At 26.6% G+C, this 19,813-nt stretch overlaps 2 protein-coding genes across 3 annotated transcripts in view; one reads left to right on the plus strand and one right to left on the minus strand.

The window, feature by feature from the left end:
• The window catches only part of Nox (NADPH oxidase), a 47,387-nt gene extending 36,425 nt beyond the window's left edge, over nt 1-10,962 (plus strand). The window contains exons 13-19 of the mRNA XM_074242561.1: nt 1,583-1,715; nt 1,835-2,025; nt 4,287-4,434; nt 4,813-5,024; nt 6,329-6,510; nt 9,150-9,563; nt 10,762-10,962. Of these exons, the coding sequence (XP_074098662.1) occupies nt 1,583-1,715; nt 1,835-2,025; nt 4,287-4,434; nt 4,813-5,024; nt 6,329-6,510; nt 9,150-9,563; nt 10,762-10,959 (1,478 nt within the window). The 3' untranslated portion in view covers nt 10,960-10,962. The remainder of the gene's footprint in view (nt 1-1,582; nt 1,716-1,834; nt 2,026-4,286; nt 4,435-4,812; nt 5,025-6,328; nt 6,511-9,149; nt 9,564-10,761) is intronic.
• Nucleotides 10,900-19,694, minus strand: Dgkepsilon (diacylglycerol kinase epsilon). Of its 2 annotated transcripts, XM_074242563.1 has the most exons (12): nt 19,423-19,694; nt 18,212-18,402; nt 16,783-16,951; nt 16,515-16,645; nt 16,231-16,378; nt 15,807-16,024; nt 15,515-15,657; nt 14,343-14,514; nt 13,796-13,976; nt 12,618-12,754; nt 12,333-12,479; nt 10,900-11,033 (listed from the first exon to the last, which is right to left on the minus strand). In XM_074242563.1, the coding sequence occupies exons 2-11, from the start codon at nt 18,377-18,379 to the stop codon at nt 12,360-12,362; spliced, it is 1,587 nt and encodes a 528-aa protein (XP_074098664.1). In that variant the 5' UTR covers nt 18,380-18,402; nt 19,423-19,694; the 3' UTR covers nt 10,900-11,033; nt 12,333-12,359. The 2 variants fall into 2 exon arrangements, with proteins under 2 accessions (XP_074098664.1, XP_074098663.1); XM_074242562.1 differs by lacking the exon at nt 10,900-11,033 and having other exon boundaries at nt 12,091-12,479; nt 19,423-19,691.
• Between the last annotated feature and the right edge of the window lie 119 nt (nt 19,695-19,813).

Consider the following 19,813-nt stretch of genomic DNA (forward strand, 5'->3'; position numbering starts at 1 on the left):
AAAAGTGTACGATAGATGCCATACTTTTACCCCAAGCGGATTGAAAACGTACATCCTCAAGCGACCGGCAGGTGTTAAGATTTCTTTTTCTGATGTTGAATAAAATAAAGCAACAAAAATTGAATTTTATATAAAAAAAAAATAAAAAAAATAAAATAAAATAAAAAAACAACCAACAGAAAAGAAAAAAAATTGGATAAGAGAAAAAGATTTAAAAGTTTTTCTGCAACGAATTAAAAAAGTCCAAGAGCTAACAATGCTTGTTAGAATACGAATTTTATGAGCGTAATAAAAAAATCGAATGCTCAGTAGTCGTAATATAAATACTTTTAAAAGTTAAATTATAACTTGTAACTAATTTAAATAAAATTATCCGGATGAAGTACAAAGCTAAGAACTAATAATTTTTAATACTCAACATTAAGAAGTAATTATTATACTTAAATTGTTTTTATTTCAAATTTTAAAAAGAAGTTTTTTAGTTTTCAAAAATTTTTTTTTATGTTTTTTTTTTAACATTCATTGAACATAGTTAATTAATTTATAGGAATTTAATTTAATTTTAAATTAATTAAATTTAATTTAACAATTAGAAATTTAATTCTTCGATATTTTCAAATGAAAATTTTACTATAAAAAACGATTTGATCCAATTTTTTGAATAATTACAAAGGTAATAAAACAACTTTTGAAAAATTTTGCTATTTTCCGACTCAGCTCGTCGAGATACGTTTATAAAGCACATTTGATAACGCCTAACATTTTTAACGGATCTTAATGCGATTGAGTATCACTATTTTTTAGAAAATTTTTATAGTCAATTTTAAAGATGAGTCTAATTAGCAATATAAATAATTTTACTGAATCGTTTCTAGTAGGCAATGCATAGTTATAATTAATTAAAAAAATTAAATTTTTATACTTTGTCTTGCATTTACCTTCATGTTTTATGTACAGAACCCCATTAATGGCTTCATAGTTGGGTTAATTGATCATATTAAATAAATAGATAAGTGAATCGATACAAAAATACGTTGATTTCCGAAAAAAAATTTTTTTTTTTGGAAACCGAATTATTTTTTCATAAAATATGCAGAAATACAAAAAAAAATTTTTCTTTAAACTAAAAATTTTTTTGGACTTAGAAAAAAAAAATAAAATTTTTTATTATACGCTCTTACGGTATCCGAAGTAAGTCTCAAAAATTTTTTTTTTGCATCTCTGCACATTTTGAACAAAAATACGTCGATTCCTGAAAAAAAAATTTTTATACGCCCTCATAGCTTTTCACCGGAACCTTTTGCCGGTATACGTCCGTATGGAATCTGGAACGCGATATTTTTTCATAAAAAATCTAATAATAAATTGTGTTTTATTTCAACACATGAATTTATATAATTGAAATCTTTATCCTCTTTATTGCATGAAATATTTCGATTATTTATAATAATTCTATTTGGTAATTTATAATTAAACTATTAAAAAAATCTAAAGCAAGTGATGTGTGCTAAAATATTAACAGTCACATTGTTTTAAAATACCTATGCTTATATATTAACAATGAATATTATTATCATATTAGAGTACATGTGGCTGCACATAAGAGCCGTAGGCGAATGGACTAATAGTTTGTACTCATACTTTGAAAAGGAGCAGCATAAACTAGAACGCGGAGATGCGATAGCCATCGAGGGATTTGGTTCATCCTCAACTAGGTAGGAATCTGTAGCTTACAATAAACTCATTATTACTGTAATTATTATTATGGTTTTTAATTACCCTAGTGGAACAATGGATTTAATTTTTAACTCTTTCATTATTCAAATATTATTAGACTTCCACAATCAACATCGACAACAATAGAAGAAGAAGAGGACAAAGTTAAAGTTATAAACGAATCCCAGGGCGGTCCAAGGGGCTTCGACAATCCTCTTTTTGTTGGTGACAGTGATACGTTAGTGTCCAGCTCAAATACTACTGGTATGATCAACACCACCGCCAACACAGCTACTGTCAACCCAGAAGGTAACTAACTAAAATTTAAATAACTTTTCGCATCATTTATACCACTTATCATTTATTTTTATAAAACTTTTGGTTTTTCCTATTACTCTTCATTTATTTTACTTCTAGATACTTCTTTGTAGATATATAATGTGCATTTTACATCAAATGAGATGGCTTTTCAAGTTTTATTTTCTTTTATCGAATTTTTATCTTTTTATTGAAAATGATTTTTAAAGGTAATTGTGTAAAAGTGGAGCTACATCTATTCTTAATTATAAAACAATCAAAAAATTGACTAATTCATGGTTTTTTAACTTCCCGCTAAGAAAATTGAAAATTTTCCAATAAAGAGAACACTGATAAAAAATTTAACTTGACTCAAAAGCAAGAATCTTGAACCAAAAACATCATTTTGAAAAAAAATGAATTTTTTGAGCCAAGAGGAAAAGTTCTTGAGTCAAAAGAAAAAATTCTTGAGTCGAAAAAATTTTTCTCTTTTAAGAATTTTTCTTCTTGCTTCAAAAAATTCATTTTCTTCAAAATGATATTCTTGTTTCAAGATTCTTGCTCTTGAGCCAAGTTTAATTTTTTATCAGTGAAATGATTGATTTCGGTCCGATTTTCGAAAGTCGAATTTTTATCGATCTTAAATTTATCTTTCATTAAAATTAAAAAAAAATTGAATTTTTATGTTTTTTAAAAATAACTTTAAAACGTGCAAAAAAAGTATAATAAAACCATGGATCCTTTTTTTATACTTCAAAAACTGCGTCAATGCTTTTTTAAAAATGAAAATTGAACGACGCATTCGTTATAGTTGTTTAATAAATATTTCTTCGAGCTCAAAATGTGAAAAACGGTGCTTTGAGCTTGAAAAACTCAAATATTAACCAAAAAACATTTTAAAGCCCTTCAAATTCAAACTTAGCGAGAAATTCTAAGGTCCCTGATTTTTTTAACATGTTCTACTCCTATTCTGATCAAAAATATAAATCGATTAGATTCTCAAAAAATCGAATTAGATGAAAATTTTTGGATTTGAAAACTCCTCCAATTGAAATTTTGACCTTTAATTTTTTTTCTCGTCATCTATCTAAAGTAGAACAATTATAAAAATAAATAGCTGCTGCGTCAATTTTTCAATTTTCCAGAATTTTGTGACATTAGTGAAATCTTGGCCCTTCCCTATTAGTCAATTTATCTACCGACAATAGTGAAAAATTGACATTGACAAATTTCTTTTTTTAATTCTTTTACTTTCAATGCACAACATGAAAAAAATGCATCAATGTTGAAAAATGAATGCATCACACTTAAATTATCGATCAAAATGAAATGGAATTCAGTATTTGAAAATCAAACGAGTTTTATCTTTAATTTGTCAAAAAGTAGAATAAAAAAAAAACAAATAAGTCAATTTTTTTATAACTGAAAATAGACAGAAGCCCTACTTCTTTATACTTACCTAAGTGAAATGATCATTTGACGTTTCTTACCATTAATTCTTATATTTTTTTTTCTAAAAATAAGCAAAGACTCGTCAAGTTAGCTAATATTTGATTTTAATGAAATTTCTTTTTTAATCTTTCCTTTTTTATTGACAACAATAAGATTATTTCTAAAAAGATTTCCTTTCTTTTAAAGAATAAATTCTCTTTTTAATCTATGCTTTTTGATGCTTTATTTTCATACTTCCTTTATGCTCTGACCCCGACTTAAATCGCCTTTCCCTCATCGAATTTCATCCCTATTATCAGACAACCTTAATTTTAACTCTGATATTAATACTGTCTTCAGTGAGTTTTAAAAAATTTCTGATCACTCAATCTATATCTCAAAAAATTAACAATAATATTTCAGAATATTTTAATTAAACTGTCTAATTAAATTTTAGACTTCTCAGAATATTCCGGAGAAATCCCAGTGAAAACTGCAGAATTTTTCTAGAATCCTTGTAAAATACATACTAATAAAAACTAAACTGGCCGAGTTCCGTGAAATTTTTTCCAAGATTCTTCCGGATTTTCTTGAAAAGTCGGTAATTAATTAATCAATATATAATGATTTTATAAATTTATATTACTACTTTATTAATTTTCTATTCATGATAATTTTCTACGATTCCATTCTCGAAGAATTCCGCAAATTTTTTATACGGGTAAATTTTTATATCAAGAAAATTTTCTCAATAAAAGTTATTTTTTTTTCTGAGTGTATATTGATATTTTATAAGCATAAATAAATAATATTATTTTATATCGTAAAATATATGTCAATAGTAGATTTGAATGGACACAAAGATGCAGTGGTATCGCCGCAAGACAGAAAGCTGAGACAGCTATTTCTTACCAGTAAAATGCCACTTGAAAAGTCGTTTTCCATGCCAGATATGCAGACTAAGCGGAAAAAACGCGAGCGACTGATAGCGTAAGTTTTTAAATAAATATACAAACCGCTGATTAAATCAAGTAATCTGACCAAACCTCATTAAAACTTAAACTTCAATTGACTTAACGTTTGGACAACTCCTACTCTCGGCTGGCAACCCGGGCCGTTATATGGATAATATACTCTATGTAGATGTATAAACATATTAATCAGTTTCGAGAGCTCTAATTGAAATAATGTGTAAACTTTAAATTTTAAATAACTACCTATTGCCTATTTACTTTATTTTGCTGCATACATATAAAAAACTACTATAATTATAATCATAATAAAAATTATCACAATCAAAAGTATAATGACACTTTTTATGGGGTTTTATTTAATGGAATAACTCTTTTATTATTGTTACTTTTATAGACTACGTGACTACATGAGATCGGAATCAGAGAGAAACTTTGATGAAATAAAAATACGTCGTGCACGGTTGAAATCACTGGGACTGGCTTACCTCAGCCCGCAAAATAAATCTTTGGCGCAAAGTTTCAGATATATGAGAACAAAACCCACAATCATTGCATTTAAAACGCCTAGTATGGAAAATTGTGAACATGATAATCCATCTGACTCAGGTAACGTGTCAAACTCCATACAAACATTCATATATGTTTACATATGTTGATAAATATGTATATTTTAAATAGATATAGATATATGTAATGACAAAGCTTTATCATTGTTAGTGTATTCTGTTTCCAAAATTAACAGACCCATTAGCAGTTTCCGTGTTGATAATCCGGTTACCCAAAATAATTATACCTATTTATTTATACAAATTTATTGTATATAGGTATTTAATAGGGAGATAATTAGTGTATTAACATGAGATTAAATATAATGTGCATTAAAATATTTTGTTAAAACACGTGTTTAAATTAATTAAGTTGGATCAAGTGTTTAATTATATTGGTATTAACTCATGATTTTGGAATTAATTAATTTATAAGTTTTTAACCATTTTGAACTAAATTATAATTTTGGTAAATATTTACAAGTGCGCAGAAAAAAAAAATTTTTCTTCAACCGAGAAAATTATAAGGAAGACCGAAGTTTTTTTTGAGCAAGAAGAAATTTTTTTTAGCATAAAAATATTTAACTTCGTTCAAGAAATTTTCAGTCTTCCTTTAGATTTTATTAATTTAAGACAATTTATGCTTGACTCAAGACTTTTTTTCTTTCTGTACGAGGTCAACCATTTTAATTTTCATTTTTTTTAACGAAATTTCTATTTGATTTTATTTTCATATTTTTTTTTTTGAAAAATACATTAAAAAATGAACAATTAAAAAAAAAAGTCAAAAATCAGAATTTTGACAAATTTTCAAAGAAATTTATTAAATTTATAAATTTTTTAGAAAATTATGATACTCAAATTTTTTTTTGCATAAAATAGCAGAATCAAAAAAAATTTGAAAATGTTAATTTTTCACTTAATTATGGTCAAAAACGAGGTTGACCCCACTTGTAAATAATTATCATAATTTTTCGAGTACTAATACTGATAAAAAATGACAGCTCGGTAAAAAAATTTTTAGGGGTTGCGCTCAAATTTTTAAAACAGTTCAATTTTATTTTTCTTGTCTTAACATTTTTTTTTTTTACTTTAATTAATGTCAAAGTGGTCTATGTCTATTTATCAGTATGTAAATTGTCTAAAAACATTCAGAGTGTTTTTCTTGAGTAGTTTTAAAACTGTTGAGCGACCCTTGAAAAATTTTTAATCGAGATGATTGCATTGAAAATTTTTCTAAAAGTCAGAAATTAATTTAAAATACATAAACTATTTTTATAAAGTTTTTTTGATAGCGCAATAATTAATAAGATAAATAAAATGTTGTTGTGAGCATAATAATGGATTTGTGATATATTTTTCAAGGCTCTGCAGATAAAGATAAACGGAAAGCGAGCATTACAATGACATTAGCGAGTAGTGCAGCTGCTGAAGAGGGTCGGATGCAGAGTAAAATTGTGGAATTTTCACAAAAAAATAATGGCATAGATACCAAGAATTTAAGTGAACATCATGCGATAAATTATCTCGTTGGTAAACCGCTCGAAGTGAGTTATCTTTTTATAACTTTTTTAGTTATCTATTTATAGTAAAGGTTTTTTTAACTTTCCGCTGGGAAATTGAAAACTTTTTAAGGGAAAGGGAAATAGAGTTATTAGTTTGAATTTAATTGACAAAAATAATATTTCATAACAAGTATCACGTTACTGCGATTGAAGCATTATTTTTTATTGTTTTCAAGATTATCTCTTTAATACATGCGCGGATTTACCAAAAAAATATATTTTTTGAATAACTTAACTAATTGGAACTATTTTTACGTAATCTGAATGAAGAGCTTTTAGACTAAAATTTTATTTTGTTTCGAGATCAAAGTATCATTTTTTTCTTTTTTAATTATAATGGAGACTTGAATTTTTTCTCGAAGTTGTTTTATAAAATATTTTAAGACTCTTTTTTTTTTTATAATAATTATTTCAATTCTGTTTATTTACACGGAAAAAAGTAAACTGTAAAATTCACCCGGATTTTTTTTTCTGTGTATTTAAACCAAGTAAAATTTCTTAGTTTAAGAATTTTTTTACTCAAACCAAGAAGATTAAATTCTTCAAAATTATTTACTTGATTTAAATAAATTTTTTTTCTGTGTAGTAAAATCACGATTTTACTGTTTGAAATGGTAATTTTTAGTAGTTGATCATTACTTATTATAAGTCGACTATTATTTATTACAATTTACCTTTTTCCGTGTATTTTCAAAATATGCAAAAGTTGAATAAATATCGGTTGAATATTAATAAAAATTAAACTAATTTTAATTATAATTTTAAAAGATTTTTAGATTTATATCTTAAAGTCATTCGATTAAATTAATTTCTACTGATTAAAGCAGATTTACTTGAAAGAAAAATTTTTATCGTTATTTCACTTAGTATTTGAAAAGAATATTCTCACAATTAATTTTATCTCTCTTAATTTATTCTTACCATATAAAATAGTAAAAAAAAAAACGTTTGAATGTATAAGCGTAAAGATAAATGTAATATTGATATTTTATTGATAACTCGCAGATTAAAATCATTTTAATGAATTCTACAGAATTTTAATGACCCAAATTACATCAATTAATTTTAAATCAAAATTTTGAAATATTGTTAAAATTAATTTCCTGAGCAATGTTTCATTATGTTATTAATTAAATATCCATCCACAGATATTTATAGCATTACTCAAATGAAAAAACACGAATAAATGATGAACTGAATTTACAATTATTTGAATGTACGTCATGTCGATATTAAAAGAAAAAAGCTAATTAATTAATTAATTAAAAATGATTTCGCTGTGAGAAATCAGAAGACTGTGATTGAATAAACTTTTTATTTCAATTAAAACATAAATAATTTATTTGGCTTTAATTACTTTAAACAACAGCGGTGAAATATCCAATTTTTTAAGAATTTTTTTCCTCAAGTACTTTTATAAGTAATTGCTTTAACTAAATTATTTCTATATATATATATATATATGTATATATATATATATATATATATATATATATAGGATAAATCCATTTTTTTATACAATCTTTCATCATGACAATTTTTATGATTTGTTTCTCAAATAAATTATTAAAAAAAAATAATTCTTTCGTGAAAGTTCAAAAAACTTATGAAGGAATTTTTTTTTTAATATTTCCTTGGTGCTAATTTAATTTTTAAATAAAAAAAAAATTATCATCTATATCAACTTCATTTAAATACTTAAAAATAATAAATTATTGAATTTATTTACTCACGGATGAACATAGCGTTGACCTTTTGCTTCTTATTGCTCCGAAATCTCCAATACAACTATTTATCTTGCTTGAAATAATTCATGTACTCATTTTAGGTCATAAGTTCTAATTTTTATCACCGCAAAAAAATAATATGTAGAAAATTTTTATTTTATTTTATTTGATGAAAAATTAATAATTTTAAAGTGATAATTCCATCATCAAAAGGACATACATGTGTTCTCTATTCACTTTGCTCTCTATCTAACGGCTAACGAAAATTCTAAAAAAATGCTTTTGATTACCATTAAAATTAATTTTAAAAAATAATGCAAAGTATTTTGTATTTATCAAAAGTTTTTTTTTTTTTATTTAAAAATTAGTAATTAACTAAGTTTGTTTTTAAACTTTATAATCAGTTATTGAAAATAATAGTATAGATGCTGGGCCTACCTCGGATGAAATAAGGGCCTATTAAAAAAAATTTTTTTTTTTTTTGGGAACCGACGTATTTTTTCATGAAATGTGCAGAAATGCGAAAAAAAATTTTTCTTCAAACTAAAAATTTTTTTGGACTTAGGAAAAAAATTAGAATTTTTATTATACGCCCTTATGGCATCCGAGATGGGTCCCGGGAGCCATAAGGGCGTATAAAATTTTTTTTAGCATTTCTTCACATTTCGGACAAAACTACGTCGATTCTCGAAATTATTAAAAATTTTAACATAGTAATTTCAAAAAAAAAATCTGTTATAATAATTTATCTACTAAAAACTTCCAGACGTCTCTTAATTTCAAACTAATTCTCTAACGTGGTGAATAAAATTTTTTATGCTTTTATTATGATATGGTACTTAGCATAATTCAACTTGAATAGTCAAAAATAATATAAAAATACAAAATGGATAGATTTTTCTAGATGGCCCTTACGGAGCACCATCGAGTCATATCTTTCAAGCGCAACATGCCGTGTTAATCGCCACGGGAATTGGAGTTACGCCTTTCGCGTCAATCTTGCAGTCGATAATGCATAGATATTGGAAAGCGCGACACACCTGTCCTCAGTGTAAATTTTCTTGGGCAAGTGAGATCCCTGTCACCGTGATGAAGCTGAGAAAAGTTGATTTCTTCTGGATAAATCGCGATCAACGCTCGTTCGAGTGGTTTGTCAATTTACTGTCTCAGTTGGAAATAGAACAAGTTGAACTCGGTTCTTCTCTTGAACGATTTCTTGAAATGCATATGTATATTACCAGCGCGCTGCAAAAAAATGATATGAAAGCCGTCGGACTTCAGCTCGCAATGGATTTGCTTCATGAAAAGGTAAAAAATCTCTTATACTTTTCTACTTTCTGTATGTTTTATTAGAAAAAATATTCTATACTCTCTACCGAATTTTAACTCCACAGACGTTTTTTCAATACCAAAGCGCCTTACGCTATTCAAAGAAGTTATTTGGCAAAAAAAAAATCTTATCTTTAATACTCATAATGTTCAGAATTCATAATACTTGAATATATAATGAGAATTTTTTTTTTTCGATATCAAAAAAATATTATTTTTCTCTACAGTTAAAATTTTATACATCTATAGATATATAAGAGATTATTAGGTGACTCATCACGATATCTCTCGAACTATAAGGCGTACACGGAAAAAACAAGATGACACTGGATATCATTCCAGATTACAATGAGTATAATCGAGATTATAATGAGTATAATCTGGATTATAATGAGTATAATCTGGATTATAATGAGTATAATCTGGATTATAATGAGTATAACCTGGATTATAATGAGTATATTCTAGATTATAATGAGTATAATCCAGATATCACACAGTATAATCTGGATTTTTTTTTAGCTACTATCTGAAATTTTTTTTACCACAGATATTACTGAGTATAATCTGGGATGATATCCAGCGGAGCGGGTAACAGCTAGTACTTATAAAAAAATGTATTTTTTATTTTGTCGAAATTAATTTTTTAAATTACTTGATGAATGAAATGAGTAATTTTTAATTGATCAAATTTAATTTAAACGATTTTAATTAAATTGTTGAAGTATAAAGTGTGATTCATATATTTGAAAAATATCAATGTAATTTTTAATTCATTTTAAAGTGAATAATTAAAGGAATTCAATTGATGCATTTTTAACGAATCATAAAATTATTTCATTCAATTAATTCAATTAATAAAAAATAATTTATTTTTGTGTATTTTTTTTTTCTATGCGTTATTGAAATATTTAAAATAATTAATTCAATAAAATACTAATAAATCAGATAGTTTAAATAATAAAATAAAAAAATAAAAATTAAAAGTTAAAAAATTTGTTTATTTATTCTATTAGTGAGGAATTTACTTAAAATGTAAAAATAATATTAAATATTTGTAATAAATTTATATGGAATTTCGGAGATGAAATTGGTCTCGTTGAGTAGTACAAACTTGTTTAGTTTCATGCTCTCTCTTAGTTTCAGTGTGTAAATATTGAATATTTGTCTTTTGTAGGAAAAGAGAGATTTAATAACAGGACTGAAGACACGTACAAACGCCGGAAGGCCGAATTGGGACAAGGTCTTCAAACAGCTTCAAGACCAAAAAAAAGGAAAGGTCACGGTATTTTATTGTGGTCCGCCGCAGTTGGGACGAATTTTGCGCTTCAAATGTGACATGTTCGATTTCAATTTTCGGAAGGAGACTTTTTAGAGTTTTTTTATGAATTCCCATACTATCTCGATTCATCAATGTGCCTAGATGGTGATTAATTGTCATTCTGTCGGCTGGAAAGTAAATTTAAAAATCTTTATAGATGTATATGTGTATAAAAATATAAAAAGAAGAAAAACAATTTAACGGCGTATGCTAACGGTCAATCAATGAAGAGAGATGCCTTGCATTGATAATCCGTCGATTAATAATCGCTGGTGTACACGACAGTAAACGTGAGGGTCGCGGAGACCATCAGACCAGACTAGAGCCAACAGCCAGTGCTATATACCGTGCAGAGATAGGTGAGCAGTGTGTGGGTAATTTTTGGGGTGGAAGTCGCTAACCGCTATACCAATACTACCAGTAGGACACCACCAGCACTACCACTAGCACTGCCATTAATCGATTGGGCAAATGGAGCAAGAGTAAACAACAAGACATTCCCATGTGACACATCATATGTATTAACGCGTCAAAGGATATCCTCAGGACATATCTGTGTATAGAGATGTATACGCCGATTTGTGCTTGAGAGTTAAATTATATGAGACAAATAAATCATTCGTTGTGCAAGGTAAAAGTGGTCAAACATCATCAAACAAATCTTCATCATTCTGTCTCTCACTCCCTCGAGATTTAATCACTGTTTGATTTATTTTTTATTCAATATTTTTTGTTTTATTATTTGTTATAAATTTATCTCCACTCTTTCATTCTCCGCTCGACTGTTCTCTCTAGAGTACATTGTTTTTATTTATTTTTTTTTTTTCAGTTATATAATTATTTGAGCTTTTTCATAACTTTCGTGACTTCATGCATGAGCCAAATTGTTAATAGTGCAATCAGCATTCGTGCTTGACATTCCGTCATTACAATCTATTTTTTATTTTATTACTGTTTACTACTTTTTTTTTTTTTTTAATTTATTATAAAATGAAAAAAAATTCCCATTTGATATGTTTTGTCTGATGCTGGAACTGTGTATGATAAACTGAATATTAAAATTTTTAATTTACTATCAGAAAACAACATCCTTTATTCTTCTTTTTTTTCTGTTTATTTTTTGTTTAATTTTTTTTTTTTTAATACATACACTTTTATAGTAAAAAATAGGAATGAGTGTACAAATCTGACAGATCATAATATTTGAGATACTTTTTGTGGGATATAACGATAAATAAACGTTGAATATACGTATATATATTTTATATAATTATAATAATTTCAATTTAACTTTAAATAATGTTTATTTATCGCATTATCCATGTAAATATTAATACGACTAGATATATTTCTCTTTCTTCGTTAACTTTTGTTTTAAATACTTAAAAAATATGGAATAAGTTGATAAATAATTTGTAATTCTTTACCTTATAGTAAGATTACGAGTAAGTAAATTACCGATAAGTTGACATGAGCATTGAAGCTTGGTTGCAGTGTGTTATGCAGAACTCACACGGATTCTGAGACCACGGTTCGCCGTCGATTTGTACCGCACAAGAGTCCAATAATTTAATCTACAAGTATTAATAATTTATCGAATCAATCTACTGTTAAATATTGTTATAATACATCAATAATTCATGATATTCATATTATATTAATATTTATAAGCCTATATATGTATATATACATATTATTATTAGTATTATTACCGTGACTGTTTTAGCCTGACCCAATCTATGTGGTTGTGACATACCAACTTGTAACTGAGCAATATGGAATGATGAATAAAGTGCGCATACTTCAAGTTTACCATCATTAATACTTTGCATACCGACGCCTTCATTACCTAACAAATTCGATAATTAAATGAAAACCATTCTCATTTGTGAAATAGTCATTTTATTATTATTGTAATTGTTGAATTTTTTTTTATTAAAAATTTTATGTACTCGAATTTATACATGATATGAAAATTAAAAAATATACTGCATATTTTTTACAATACTTTAAAAATATAAAAAACAATTTTTTAATTAAAAAAAAAGTCATTCTCGAATATCGCGTTCCTAAAACGGAAAGGGCTCATAGAAAATTTTTTTTCTACAATCAACTATTAGGGAATTTATAGAAGTAAAAATCTAGTTGAAAAACGCAAAAAAAAATTTTTCGACTTATTTTTGACTTTGAGAAAAATTATTTATTTAAGGACCTGAAAACGTCGGGATCTAACGAAAAATTGATTTTCAATGTTTTGTATATTGTGAAAATTCACTGAAAAAAATAAAATAAAATTTTTAAGGGGGATAGTCACTGTGAGAATCGAAAAAATAGGTGATTTTCGGGAATTTTTTTGACTGGGATAATTAAGGAATTTTGGGATCGGATTTTTTTGTTTAATAAAGTATACATTGAAGATCATTCTCCTGAATTTTGATTGAAAAATATGATGTTGTTACAAAAATATAAAGATTTTTGTAGAGCACTAAAAAAATTTTCCCCACCACGGTTTAAATTTGGATTTAAAAAAAAATTACGGCATCAAAAAATTTTTCGTTTTTTTTTCCTCATTTTTTTGAATTCAAATAGCCCTAAAAAAATTTTTAAAATCAAAATTTTCAAAATCACCTTTGTGCACTTATCACAGTGGCTATCCCTTCTCCTAACATAAATACGCCCTTTTTTAAAAATTTTTTTTCTTAAAGTCAAAAGGGCGTATATTGAAAAAAACATTTTTTGCGTTTCTCAACCAGATTTTTACTTTTATTCCATAGTTGATTGGAAAAAAAAAATTTTTTTATACGTCCTTTTGGTTCTGTAAAGCCTTCATAATATATGCTCTTGGTTTTAGTAGCGCGATATCAATAATAAATTAATAAATAAATTTTACCCTGGAGTCCTAATTCCCAAAGTTTAACTCCGGCACCCCAAAATGGAATATTAAGTACAACAATACTTTCTGTCGATGGTAAATCAACTTGTTTACCATCTAAATATACTTCAATACGTTTATCCAAGTCTTTACATTCTCTTTCTACAACTTGCTGCGTTCCAAAACACAAGTACAACAACTAAAAACAAAAAATATAAATATATCTCTGTACAGTAGTTTAAACTTATTGACCTCGTAATAAAACATGAGTAATTTTACTATAGACTTTCTATTTAGTACAAATGATAAACCGCGGTTTGTAAATCATCGTACAACAGAGCAATTAGATGTATTTGTATCAGATGGTACGATCTTGTAATAAATTTTAAAGTAAAATCCAAAAATAATAGTACTGTTTTACGATTATCTACAAACCACTAGTATATCATTCCACTAATCGCAGTAGCCGTATATGTCCCTACACTGTGCAAATAAATAGATTCGGTAAAATAGCAGTAGATGAAATAAAATTCACCTAGTGTAATTAATAATAAAAAATATTTACCTTGTTGAAAATTCTATGGCTAAATAAATAAAATCTACTTTCTCTGGCTCGATGAAAATTCAAAGCCACTTGTGCATCAACTCCCACACTCATGTAATTGTACATGAATTTACATTGTTGCGAGCCTCTGAAACCGAGACTCCGTCCATCACACTGCAATGTAACTGTCCATCTATAATTTTAAAAAATTAATATTTTTATTTTTCATTAGAAATTTTTTTAAATAAAATTATATTTCTTGTCATAATATAAATTGATAAGGTGACTCATTACTGTGTGATTGACATTTAATAGAAAGCTTCAGTAATTTCTATTTGAGGTATGAATTTATAATTAAATTTGAACAAAGAAACGGTATAATGAACTTATAATTAACATTGAACTGTTTTATTATTTTAAGAAAATTATTTCTAGAAGTGAGTAGAAGTCAATACAATGTAGTAAGTATCTATAAATAAAAAAAACTATTGTACATACATAATGAGAATATGATACTGAAGTTGGCTGACAACGACCAATTTTTTTAATTTTTATAACAAATCAATAGCAATAAAAAAATGCTTCTAAAAATTTTGATCAAGAATTTCTTTCAATTTTCACATGTAAAATTTTTTCGTATTTTTATATATTTTTCATATACACATATATATAATATTTATATTTTAAAGATATAAGCTCATCCCGATGTTACACTCATCAAGAGCTTTCATTTGAGTACCCACATGCATTTTCATATATTTTTCATATATACATATACATAATATATATATATATATATATATATATATATATATATATATATATATATATATATATATATATATATATATATATATATATAAATATATGAAAAATTGATGTGGGTACTCAAATAAAAGGTCTCGATGAGTGTAATGTCGGAGTGAGCTTATATGTTTAAAAATGTCAATAATTCACAAGATACAAGGTCATTTCTCAATTATGTATCTAGAGCTAGATGCAGCCTAAATACTTATCATAATAAATTGACTATTGGTGAAAACGATATGAAACCTTGAAAAGGCACAAATTAATTTAAGATCTTTACAATGACACTAAATTTCACTAAAAAAAACCGATTTTATCATATGACTATCCTGGAAACAAAATTTTTCTTATTCTTTTAATAAAATAGATAGATAGATAATGTATACCTATCAAGTTTTACCGGGCGTGCATCTTGAATACTTTGTAAAATTTTCGTAGCTTCAACACTTGAGCCATACTCGCTGCCCCAGCCCAGTACACGAGATAAATCATTCCCAGTACCTAGAGGTAAAATTGCAACAGCGGGCACCTGTTGTAATAATTAAATAAATTTCTGGTCAAAATATTGAATCTATAGTACTAAATTCTACCGAAATCACTAAATAATAACTGAGAATATTGAATATTGTTTTTATAATCTTAAAAAACGACTATGTACCACTCTACCCTCAGTAGTACCTTTAAACGGAGTTTATGAATAGAATTTAATAGCCATGCGACAGTTCCATCGCCTCCAGCGACCAGAACATTGCACGATTTGTCGCCTAACAAACGACACCACTCCAATGCTGCCACCGGGTCACGTTCCGAGAGGTCTACGACCTGTGATGGATTTAATAATCGCCGAAACATTGACAGAACCATTGCTCCATCATTGTTACCGGACTTTTTATTCGCTGTAATCGATAGAATTACCAATATATAAAGCATATACTTATAATAAATTACGACGTTATAATATTAATAAATAATGATAATTGATTAATTAATTAGTGCAGTCGGCAATGTCAATACTATTAATGAATTTACGGCCGGTACCACCGGACAATTAAATTTAATGCATAGTTGTTTTAATAATTACAAAGGTAACGGAAATATATACCAACGACTATCAGTGGTTTCCAATCACTCCATACAGGTGGTATAATCGATCGTAACTGCAGACGTCGACGTACTGTACGTCGCCTGTTTACAACTTCCAAACTTCCCGGCGGTATTATCATTAATTTAAACTTCCCAAAGTCACATATCTGTTGTAATAGAATGATAAATTAATCTCCATTAAAATTCATATTTCAAGTTTTACAATGTATAAACACTCTTGCCAGTTAAGAAGATTTTTTTCCTAAACCTAAAACTTATTTTAACAGACAAGAAACGCTTTACCTCGTTGATCTTCTGCTTGCAGGCTTCGTGAACACACTTTTGACACCAGCAGCAGAACCAATCAACCAGCCCCGGTTCTGTGTCACACTCTTCATCACATACTTCACACATTGCAACAGTAGGCAAATTTCCTGTTGTTAAAAAAAAAAAAATGAAAGTAAATTTATTGCGCTTATAATTACTTAAAAGGAAACTGTGGAAATTTGATTTGTTTTTTAACAGAGTTTTTCTGTTGTTTATAGGCTTACAAAAAAAAATAGACTGGTACCATGAATCCAGTGATGCTTCATAATCTCGGTAGATTGAGTTATTGCTTTGCAAACCAATTGTTTGTCTGCAGCTTTTATACATCCTGTATCAGCGCACACACCACATGAATCACAAAGAACGCTTTTGGTGTTAAGTAATAGAGATTCGCAGATATTGCAGTAATATGCCTGCAAATAAAAATTTTTTCATTTATTAATTCATTCTGAAATCTATACTATTAAGAGAATAAGAAAAATATGTGCTTTAGTTAAGACTTCAAATAAGGTCTTGAACGGAAGAAAAAAAAATGAAAATTGGATTTTTAGCAGAGGTTTTTACAAAAAAAATTGAAAATTTGGCTAAAATTTCGCGGAATTTTTTTTTTTAAATAGTTGTAATTTAAAAACAAAAAAAAAACCTCCCGTTCAAAACCTTGTAAATTATATCTCGAAGACCTTTCTAAAATTTCATCAAGATCGGTTTAGTAGTTCTCGAGGAATCGTGGGTACCGTTTTTGAAAACGTAGTTTTGAGAAAAACACGTTTAAAGTTTTAAGTTTCAATACAACAGTGCCTTGACCGCGCATTTTTTTAAAATTGTGAAACCCATGTCACCCCTTAAATCAAGAATTTTTCTACTTAAATCAAAAATATCAAGTTCTTCAAAATTATATACTTGATTCAAGAACATTTTTTTCTGTGTACAGTGCAATTTAACAAAAATCATTATTTAATAAAGCAAAATTTTAATTTATTATAGTTCACAAGTCACGGAAGTCAAAGAGTGCCTTCAAGATTGTTAGTATATTTATTAACTATGTATTTATTAAATACACAATATTAATTAATATTCAAGTATTTAATAGCTCGACCTTTAACACAACAAATTTATAAATCTCCACATCACAAGTTAACTGAGTGTCCTACTTTTTAAATATTATAAAAACTTTTTTAAAAATAATTCTTGAGAGTAAATCAATACTACCAAAAAAATTTTTTTACAATACATTTAATATTTAATAAATTCTAATCAAAACTTTTTATTAAAATATTTTATCAGTTTAATAATTTACGACCATTTTTCAGTCATGTGAAACTAATTCTTGTTAACTGTTTAGATATCGATGGGTTGTTGATTAGTTATTAAATAAATATGAATTAAATAATAATGAGAGCAATGGAGAATACATAATTTTTCAATAAGAAATTTTCCTGTAATAATTTTCTACCTCTGCTTAACGTTGTCTAAGAAATTCCGATAAAATAAATGGAATACCCTTCATGACTTGTTAATGTGATCAAGTATATATATATATATATATATTTAAAGAAACCTACCTGAGTAACCAGATGGAATAAAATGAATTAAAATTTTTTATACTTTAATATTAAAATTAATGCTTCTTTAAACTACTAAATAATTGATAAAAAATTCATCAAGTAATATACCTTATTACTTCTACTGACAATAGGAGTCCAGTTATGATTCTTCGAGACATCTCTTATTGACAAACAGTTGTCTCTCATCAAATATCTCACGAGATTAACTGTCAGTACGTAAATAATCATTGTTGACACTGTTGGAATGATTACGTTGCAGAACCCAGAGTCCCACATGATGATTTTGTTATTTAAAGATCCTGTAATTAAATTAACCATTGATAACTGAGTTCATTGAGTATTAAAAATTAATATGAATTAAAATTTTCAACTTTTTCATTGATTAGCAGTATGAAAGTTATTTCTTTAAACTTGAGTCTAAATTAAATCAAATATTTATTAAGTTAATAAATGGACTATAAAATCATAAAATAATTGATAAGTTGAAATAATAACTATCAGTAATTTAATTATCTGAAATCAATATTAATTTATTTAATAAACAACTTCATAGATTTTATTTTTATAAGTTTAAAAACATTTAATAATATTTTCGGTAAGTTAAATTTTAATTTAATTAGTACGTTTATAAAAAAATAAAAGAAATTTCCAAATGATAATAAATTTAGCAGATATTTAATAATTTTTTTTAACAAATAAATTATGGCAAAAAAAAAATTGACATTTAGAAATTAAAAAAAACTAGACTTAACACGCTCGCTTCGCTCGCCTTCATTCTTTTAAAAATCCCATCACTATCTCAGTCGACAAATCAACAACCGAATAAAATAGTCATAGAAGTGACGTAAAACGATACGACATCCGGCCATCAACTTTTTAGAAAAGGATTAAAAATCCAATTTTTTAAAAATCATTTTTTGGAACTAATTTTTTTGTTAAATAAAATTTAAAAATTCTCTAGTGACTGCTAACTTTAATGTCATAATTTCTAAATTAAATTATATTACATGAGCATCTTTGAATATTTTTTAACAAATAAATTTTTTCCAAAAATTTATTTTTAAAAAATTGCATTTTTTATTTTTTTAAATTTCTACATGTCAATTTTTTTCCTACTTTTTTTTGCCATAATTTATTCGTTAAAAAAGTCTCAAAATTATCAAACATCTGCTAAATTAATTTTCATTTAAATTATAAGTAATTATTGATTGTTCAACACTTTTAATAAATTTTTGTATGATTGTTATTAAGTATAAAAAAAATGACAGACATCGCAATTACGAGCTAAATGATAAAAATTAAAAATGAATAAATATAACCTGATTTCTAACTGATTGCATGAATAAAACTTTCATTAACGCTCTATTGATCACGTCATATTAATAATCAATAAATATTTGGTCATTTGGTCAATTGTTGGTAGTGTTGGACCATAACAAAAATATTAACCATAAAACAGCTGATCGCACTGACAACTGAACTATGGAGGGTAGAGGTAAGGAGAATCATCTCATATGGGAGAAAAGTTGAAAAAGTGTCCAGCTGTATGCTATAAATAACAGTTCAAAATTCTTCCACAATCGCGCTGGTTTACATAAAGGGTATGGTATGAATGTAGCAATTGTAGATGAATTGAAGTATGCCGAGTTGAAAAATGTAAAATCATTGTCGACTAGAGTAGTCAATTATTTAAAATTTCAACAATTTACG

The sequence above is a fragment of the Cotesia typhae genome, unplaced genomic scaffold (assembly GCF_013202065.1).
Source record: "Cotesia typhae breed Kobodo isofemale line unplaced genomic scaffold, CoteBio_Ctyphae contig_4, whole genome shotgun sequence".
In the NCBI taxonomy this organism is placed as follows: Eukaryota; Metazoa; Arthropoda; class Insecta; order Hymenoptera; family Braconidae; genus Cotesia; species Cotesia typhae.

Coding starts and splice junctions, on each gene's coding strand:
- Dgkepsilon (XM_074242563.1), bottom strand. CDS start 18,379: ATGTGGGACTCTGGGTTCTGCAACGTAATCATTCCAACAGTGTCAACA. Junction 16,952..18,211: donor TTGTCAGTAGAAGTAATAAG/GTATATTACTTG, acceptor TTTTATTTGCAG/GCATATTACTGCAATATCTG. Junction 16,379..16,514: donor GCAAGCAGAAGATCAACGAG/GTAAAGCGTTTC, acceptor CTATTACAACAG/ATATGTGACTTTGGGAAGTT.